This window comes from Schistocerca serialis, chromosome 2 (assembly GCF_023864345.2).
Source record: "Schistocerca serialis cubense isolate TAMUIC-IGC-003099 chromosome 2, iqSchSeri2.2, whole genome shotgun sequence".
Taxonomy (NCBI): domain Eukaryota; kingdom Metazoa; phylum Arthropoda; class Insecta; order Orthoptera; family Acrididae; genus Schistocerca; species Schistocerca serialis.
Window position 1 is genome coordinate 877,181,073 of NC_064639.1, and position 9,369 is coordinate 877,190,441.

The window sequence follows — 9,369 nt, forward strand, 5'->3', positions numbered from 1 at the left end:
GCTAAATTTTTTTAAAAAAATTATTATCCTAAAGGATGTACATTTTTGTTGGCACCTTAATAAATTTAAACATTGCTTAAACATTAAACGATCCAATACTGAATTTTCAGAGACTTATGAAGCATGGGGATCCGGAAGATGTTCCTGAAAATTGTTCCACTGCTTGTTCGCAATACTGTGTGTCGGTAGTGGGTGGTTAACTGTTTACTGCAACATTTGTAGCTTCTTTTTCCTAATAAAGATGGAAACTAGAGGTTATAGCAAAGAGAGTGATTCTACTACATAAAGAATGTTCTTTGTGGAAATCAATGATGGAAAAAAACTTAATTCCTGAAGACAGGTGCCTTCGTAGTACAGTTAAGTCCAAAGGTAGCTTATTTTTTAATTGGTGGTGAAGCGTTTGGACTGCATCAACGCCTTCTACGACCGTACTCTGGACACCAATTAACAGTTGCTAAAAGAGTGTTCAATTAGCGCCTGTGAAGAGCCCGGAGGTACGTAGAATGTTCATTTGGGATACTGACTAATGAATGGAGGATTTTCCACAGAGCTATAAATTTAAAACCCGATTTTGCTCTTGAAATTGTCAAGGAGTGTGTTGTTTTGCACAATACCATTCTCAAAAAAGAAGGCTACACCCCGAGGATACTCTGTCCATAACTGGACTTGAAAGTACTCGTATAACAAGAAGTAAATGTCTACGTGGTGGAATTTTTGCCCGTAATGTACGAAAAATGTTGACGGATTATTTTATGGCACCTGAGGTGTCTGTGAAACGGCAATTATCTAAAATTTAATGTGCCACGGATGTAATTTTTTTATATTTAACGTAAAAAATAAAGACTGTACCTACTATAGTCGTGTTTGTCACACATCCGTTCGAAGCCTTCGTTCAGTTCTTTGCAAACTTCGATCCATGCATTCCTTGTTTGTATGGTATCCTTGTAAGTACCTAAAGTCTTGTCCCACGAAACTTGATGTAAGGATCTATATATCAATTTCCGCCATGACACAGTACACTAGAAACGTCCAGAACAGATTGAACCACCAACAAAGCAAAACACAACTGCCCGGCACACGATAGTTGTCGGGTAGATGTGTAGCACTCTACTGTTCTGCACGCCCCACACCTGCACCAGTATTAACGCACGGCACCGACAACGGGCCGACACAGTGGGGGCCGCCGGCATCCCACAGCCTCGGCCCGGCTGTCGCCCTGATGTGAAACTTCCCGCAAGCGCCTCACCCTCAGAGCCGGTGCCGGGTGCCGGGTAGATGTGAAATAAGCCTTAGTTGGAACGCTGGCTGGCCAGTGCTGTCCAAGTTTAATGCGTCGGTAAGGCCGTTATCCTGCATTATCGCTCAGTCTATGTGCGTGCTAAAATGGTTCAAATGGCTCTGAGCACTATTGGACTTAACATCTTAGGTCATAAGTCCCCTAGAACTTAGAACTACTTAAACCTAACTAACCTAAGGACATCACACACACCCATGCCCGAGGCAGGATTCGAACCTGCGACCGTAGCAGTCCCGCGGTTCCGGACTGCAGCGCCAGAACCGCGAGACCACCGCGGCCGGCTATGTGCGTGCAACACAGGATAAAACGTAGCCTTATGATCGTACTTGGCTGCACTGGTCACAGCTTGGCTTCCGCTTCACTTGAAACGAAATCCGATAGGATTCAAGACACGCGGAATAATATTTACGTCACGTTTATTCTTATGATGAACAGAGTGTAGTAAAAAGCACAACAGCACGACATTTGGTTTGTAAAAAGAATGTCGTAAATTATGCAGTACATATGCGTGCTCCCGGTCACGTGACTTATATGTTGGTTTCAGTAAAATGACTTCCAGCTCAGTCTATGTTATCTGCGGTCTATGCTATTTCGTGCCCTGCAGAGTAGCCAACAGCTGGATTATTAAAACTGAGATATATGCGTTGCGCAGTCTTGTCTGCTGCTCATCTTACCCCACTCTACTCTATAGGCTGAAGAATGTGCTCGAACTCCAAAGACACAATTTCAGCCGCTGTTGAGGGATATTTTCTGAGTATTTTCGTATGAGATACCGGGTGACTTGTTACAGAGTGGTTCTATTTCGTTTGATTTCTTAACCTCGTTTATCTTCGTATCTATATTGCACTGAGAATGTCGACACATTAGAGCAAATATCGATGATGTGCGCTGTGTGTCTTGTTTGGAAACAACTTTGTTCCATTCACTCACGGCCGTTGCTGCTGACAGTATTAATGTCCCGTTCGTTCTTCATCCTCACATTTGCGTTTAGTACTGCACAGTTCAATCGCCACGGGTTTGCTCTTCTGGCAGTGTTCGCTGCGATAACAGCGCTTAACAGTGGTAGTCGACAGGATGGATAGGTAGGTTTACAGACGAAAAGTTGACCGACATGAACCTCGTGCATCGGTGCACTGATCAAATTCATCCTGTGGGTGTTTATTACGATCACTAACGCCACCCTGTGTGTCAGAGATGACACATTATCATCAAACTGAATAAATCAAGAAAATGGCATTCCTTTTTTTAAATATAATGATCTTCATTATGAATGCCCACGAAACAGTCACCCTCTCAAATCCCAATTTAGCAGCTGTTGCCTGTACCGAAGAGCAATCATGAAAATAACCATGCAAACCGACAACTTCCAGCCATTGTTTACTAACAGTCAGCGTACAGAACGCACGATAGGAATTACTAGCAGAGACAGTAAAATCGACAAATAGATAAGGAGAAAATGAAGTGTAGGATTTAATTTTAACACTATTGAAAATGAAGTGGATGTGAACGAGGCGTACAGCGAGGAGAATGAGTCGTCTCTCGACTACGGAAATTTATTGAAGATTTCAACGATAAAGCGGCCTCTAGACAGTCAGTATTGCTGCGCAGTATTTCCGAATACGCAGTAATATTGAACGTAAAGGGTGAGATTGAGAAGTTGCGCAATAAGATTGAGGAAATAAAAAAAAAATTGAAATAGACTGCGCTGCCTGAAAATGTGGGCACTATTGACAATATCATCGCTATTATGACGCGTGATACAGTCTCTGGGTATGTATGTGTTCGCTGTTGATTGTTTTTGTGTTGAAAATGAGTTCAAAACAAGACAAAATACTGTTCCTAGAGTGCACCAAAATTTGGGATGCTAGGGCAGATGAATACAAAAATAGAAATATTAAGAGTGAATCAAATGAGTTGTTGCTCACAAAATACAGAGAACAGTATCCTAAGCCACGAAGGAACATATTTTAAAAAAACTAATTAATGCACAGTTATGAATAAAAATACACGACGTTAAAAACACATATTCTATATTTTGAGAGGGGGTAAAGACAAAAATATCCAGTGTACATGAGCCCTAAACTGCATACATTAAGAACTTTGTGCACTTGTTCGGCTTCGCTGTAATGTGAAACACGTCTCTTCTACTGTAAGCTGCACCTTTTTTAAAGAAATATATTACATTTTTCGCTGAAGTCGACAGTGTGCTGTAGATCTTCCCAGTATGTTAATACTATTATTAGTCCTTTTCAATTGGTTGGTTGGTTTGTGGGGGTTGAAGGGACCAGATTCAATTCTTTAGCCTTATAGCTTAACTTCAAGTATTCAAACTGTTTGTTTTCCAATCTCGATGTGTCTAGAGAAGTGCTTTCAGTCGCAACCCTACTGATTACCATAATTCTTGTTATAAATTGTATGAGGGAGAGTTATGTTATATGAAATGACAAGGGAGTTGAACACAGTTGTATTACAGATTTGCTATGAACATTTAAATTAAAATGTCCACTTGGCATTACGGTATCTCATTTTCCGCAGACGCTGTAGAGAGTGTAACAGTAGACAAATAGTGTGAATGTGGTTCGAAGAACCCTCTGCCAGGCATTTAAGTGTTAACTGCAGAGTCGTCGTGTAGATGAAGATGTTATTCTGTTTAGAAATTAAAAGCTTTAATAATGCCTGTTCATAAGTCACTGAAAATCATCAGATTGAGCCCATTGTATCGTGACTGTTACTAAGAACGTCCCGTCAATTCTACTTCTATAGCACAATTTACAGAATGCTAATCACTGCAAAATCGGAGGGCGTATTTTATGTTACTTCCTAGTAAAAATGACCACTCCGCCCTCCACTTCTCTTCTCGTAGTAGCTGGTAGTCCTTGAATAACTATAAATTTTAACATAAAGTTCTTACTCAAATTCAAATGTGTGTGAATTCCTAAGGGACCAAACTGCTGAGGTCATCGGTCCCTAGACTTACACTCTACTAAAACTAACTTGTGCTAAGGACTACACACACACACATACACACACACACACACACACACACACACACACACACACACACCCATGCCCGAGGGAGGACTCGAACCTCCGACCGGAGAGGCCGCGCAATCCGTGACATAGCGCCTCAAATCACGCGGCCACTACGCGTCGCAGTTCTTACTCAACTTGGGCAAAACGAAACGAAACAAAACGGCACAATCACGCTTAATGTATACAGAAACGAGTCTCAGAGATATTGGCACACACCACCGCTAACACGCCAGGCAGTCGTACTGGGTGTACAAATAGCATGCGATTCTTCAGAATGCCTGGGGTTTCCAAGCGATCAGCGCTGCGATTTATCCACACCCGTACGATCTACGAAGAGATCGGTCGCTTAGACACGTGCGATCTATGTAGGGATCGGTCGTCCACGCGAGAGATCGATGCGATCCGTCCCTTTTGTGTTGGACGCTTTAGGTCGTTCGTAACATCAAAAAGCTTGGAGTAGAAGAGATGTGCTTCACAGTAGCAAAAATTAACATGCGCTCATTGTTCTTGAGGTATGCATTTTAGAGCCTATGTTTATTGGACTTTATTTCTTGTTTCCGTCCATACGAGCACCTCTCAAAAGCCGGGCTATCTTCTTTTAACATCCTGTGTATTTGGATATTTATGTGTCTGTTACATTACTTACTCGAATATAATCACTTAGTGCACCTATTATTTGCAACAGTTCTCCAAAACTATGTCTCAAAGAGTCTGAAGTGGTTGGCAAGGTGCCAGTTTAACAAGTTGCATTGAGCTGTACCGCAGATCTACTGCATTGTCCCCATTCGGCAAGTGTAAAAAGGCAGCGTAGAGAAAGAACGTGGTAGTGTCCAAGGGCAAAAAATTAGATGCACTGTATAAGTTGGATAAAGGTGAATAGTTGAAAAGCATTGCTGCTGAATTTGGCTTTGAAGCATGATGGAAAATTCCAGGTTGCTCAGTCAATGGCGTAAATGAGTGGCTGTTAAAAGACAATGTCCCTGATGACAAAATTGTCGTCGCTTGTTCGTCTGCAGACAATGACGATAGTGTTGATGGGTCAGCTGACAAAACTGACATTCAACTGAATATATTATGATGCATACGGACACAACAATGCTTCTGGGCAAAATAATGGTTTATTTGGAAGTCCGAAAAAAAAACTGCGGCCAAACTATTGATGTGAAAGAAACTTAGCAATTGTTCCAGTGTATAAAACTCGCCTTTTTTCCTTTCAATATCTCGTCAAAATATAATAAGGAATAGTTTGTCGCTTCACATGAAAACAGATGCAACGCGTGTCTTACAGCATTTAATCCATTCTACGTTTTCTAAATTTTCGAACTAGCCGGATTTTCGATGATCCGATGTCTAACGGTCCCATGTTTTTCAGATAAACGAGGTTACACTATAAAAAACTGGACTTGATTTGAAGGTAGAAATTTCTTAGGATATACATTATGGGTCACAGCACTGAGTGGAAGTGTCATGCACTATGGAAAAACAGGAAAAGATGAGAATCGACTCGTTTGCGACGTGGTGTGTCAAAATATAATAAGGAATAGTTTGTTGCTTCACATGAAAATAGATGCAACGCGTGTCTTACAGCATTTAATCCATTCTACGTTTTCTAAATTTTCGAACTAGCTGGATTTTCGATGATCCGATGTCTAACGGTCCCATGTTTTTCAGATAAACGAGGTTACACTATAAAAAACTGGACTTGATTTGAAGGTAGAAATTTCTTAGGATATACATTATGGGTCACAGCACTGAGTGGAAGTGTCATGCACTATGGAAAAACAGGAAAAGATGAGAATCGACTCGTTTGCGACGTGGTGTTACAGAAAGGTGATGAAAATTAAGTGGACAGAGAAAATAAAAAACAAGGAAGAATTTGAAAGGAAAAGAATATGTTGAAAATACTATTTACAAGGGGGAACATGAAAATAGGTCATGGGATGAGACATCAGGGAATTAATTCGTGCTACTAGAGGGAGCTATGTGGAGCAGATATTGTAGGCCGGGGCCAGCGATTCAAATATATGAAAGCACCCCGTCATCAGGCGACGAATGGCCTACCGGGACCATCCGACCGCCGTGTCATCCTCGGTAGAGGATGCGGTTAGGAGAGGCGTGGGGTCAGCACACCGCTCTCCCGGTCATAAGATAGTATTCTTGATCGAATCCGCTACTATTCGGTCGACTAGCTCCTCAGTTGGCATTACGAGGCTGACTGCACCCTGAAAAATGGCAACAGCGCATGGCGGCCCGCATGGTCACCCATCCAAGTGCCGACCACGCCCGACAGCGCTAAACTTCGGTGATCCCACGGGAACCGGTGTATCCACTGCAGCAAGGCCGTTGCCGCGATTCGAATATATAAAATAAATAATTGAGAATGTTGGATTTAAGTGGTGTTTTGATATAATAGATTGGCAAAAGACGCGGTGGGCAGTGGTCTTAATGTTTTGGCCAATCGGTGTGTATCAGTAAAGTCCTACTATGCATATGGCCCGTAGATGTCCTATATTATTTGGTTTGAAATACGTGCCACTGAATGCAATCGTAGTAACGGTACAGACGCTGCTAGCTTCAGAACGTAAAGGCACAGCAGGGGACGGTTGTCAGCAGCTCGGCTTACCTGGTGTTCATCGCTGGAGGTGACGATGTAGGCGGCGATGCCGTAGTACTCCATCCGTTCCCTGAGCATGCGCAGCCGCTCCGTCGTGTTGACTGCTAGGGGGTGCGGCATGCAGGCGTCGGTGGCGCGCAGGGACACGGCGGGGGCGGCGGAGGTGGGCGCTTGCTGGCGGCGGAGGTAGGTCCCAGCGTCGGGGGCGGCGGCGGCGGCTACAGCGGGCCGGCATAGCGCGCTCCCCACCGCCAGCGTCGCTGCAACACGGAGGCGGGTCGTCCAGCACAACACAGTCCCACCGCCTTAGGCGCCACTCAAGGCTAACGACCGGCTCATTCACAGGCAATTATGTCCCGGACGTCTACTCAGCCGCCGATCTAAGGCGCGGTCATGGTCTCCCTAGTAAATATGTTTGTTAACAGTTTCTTCAATGATTTCGTGATTTCTTCAGCTGGTATTCTCTTTATTTGATGTTCGATTGTACTATTTCCGTCTTTTAGGCCATTTTCAAGCACCTAAAACGGAAGCATTAGTATCACTTATGAATTTAACACAGGAACAAGTCATATCCCAAAATATACTACGAGGACTATAACTTACTGTTTAGATGATTGTTTAATGGGTTATTATGATGTGTACGACTTTGCTCCTAAGACTGATTCTAATTGCATAAAATAAATTAGAAATAATATTTCGTTATTGTTGAAGCATGTTGGAAAGCTCTTATACAGTGTGTTTCAAAATTACACCGACAAACTTCGAGGGGATGTAGAAGGTGTCTTGAGGAACGAAGTCAGGACGGGAATCCGTGTCCGAAAACGCCATCCAACGACACTGCAGAGCGTCAGAACTATAGGTGCATAAAAAGAATGATTCTGTGATGATGTTACAAAGTTTCAACGATTGTAGAGAAGATGTACCAATCTGAGGTAAAGGGTCCTGGTCCAGAAACAAACGAGTCGCAAAATTAAAAGCGAAATTCGTTCTCATACTTCTGACAGAGGAATACATGTACTAGTGATGTTGTTAAGATTGTAGCTACGCAACTTTCAGAGGTGGCAGTATGGATAAAAATAAAAATAAATGTCTTGTAAAAACTGGCTCTAAAATGCATACCCTTAAGAGCTCGAGCTGTTGTTTAAGAGAGGAGATGTGTTTCACATCAGCGAAGATGAACAAGTGCTTATAGCTCCTCAGGTATGCATTTTAGAACCCATGTTTACCGGACATTTTTTTTCCTTTTTTTGGTCCGTACTACCACCTCTGAAAGTTGCATACAATACAATCATAGCAACAACTGTGCTAGTACATGTATTCTAACATTAGGGGTATCAGAACTATTTTCTCTTATAGTCTTATAACTCTGGACTCTTTCGTTTCCGTATCGCTCTCCATAACTCCTGAAAGTTTGAAGCATCATCGCTGAATCACCCTGTAAAAATACACTTACATGTGCTAGCGCCTATAACTTTGATGGTATGTAGCGTCGTGGGATGACGTTTACGGACACGGGTACCTATCCTCGATTTATTTCCCACGACACATTCTACATTCCCTACACGTTTATCATTGTAATTTTGAAACAGCCTGTATATAAGGTCGATATTTTTCTGGTACATATGCTATGAAGATCATAATTATTTTCCAGAAATCCACTAATAATCTTCCTTGTGTAGGTATGTTAAAAACATCGACCTTAGATGAACTTCCCAACAACTCTCAGAAGTAAAGTTCTCCTAAAATAATAAGAACTATTTCTAATTCACTTTATTACAATTACATACAGTCATAGTAGTAAAGACGTACATGGTATAACAGACCATTAAAGAAACGCCTATAAAGTAAGTTGTAATCCTCATACATACCCTGGGATATGACTTGTTCCTATGATAAAATGATAAGTGATACTGATGGAACCAACGTATATTGTTTCCGATTTAGGTACGTGAAAATGGCCGACGATCGAAATTGTACAACTGTACATCAAATAAGAGAATGATAGCTGAAGACATCACGAAATCATTTAAAAATTTCATCGCAGCTGCAGACCCTATCGCAATGAAGTTTATTAGAAAAGTGTATTTTTTGTTTTGTTTTGTTTTTAGATACCAAACTTCGCAACTAACTTTCGGAGAATGAAGTGACACGAGAATTAAGCCCAAGTCTCGAAAAATTGCGAGGTGTATAGAAATTTGAAGCTACATTCAACAATACAAAAAGTGAAACAATTTCCTCGGAGGAAATTCACAGTCCCTGGTTACAAACTGGTTTTTCATTGTCCGTCTCGATTGCACTGCAGTTGCGTGCAATCTAGATGGACAATAAAAAAGTCTGTTTTACATTTAACAAAGCTACGGTTCAATTGCTTTCAAGACAGCCTGCCAGGTAAGTGCGTGTCCAGCCCGACCGTCTGCAGAGGACA

At 42.0% G+C, this 9,369-nt stretch overlaps 1 protein-coding gene across 1 annotated transcript in view; it reads right to left on the reverse strand.

Annotated features, from left to right (window-relative positions):
- LOC126456093 (xaa-Pro aminopeptidase ApepP-like) overlaps positions 1 to 7,116 on the reverse strand; it is a 121,428-nt gene extending 114,312 nt beyond the window's left edge. Inside the window, exon 1 of the mRNA XM_050091849.1 lies at positions 6,954 to 7,116. Coding sequence (XP_049947806.1) covers positions 6,954 to 7,064 — 111 coding nt within the window. The 5' untranslated portion in view covers positions 7,065 to 7,116. The remainder of the gene's footprint in view (positions 1 to 6,953) is intronic.
- Positions 7,117 to 9,369: the final 2,253 nt, after the last annotated feature.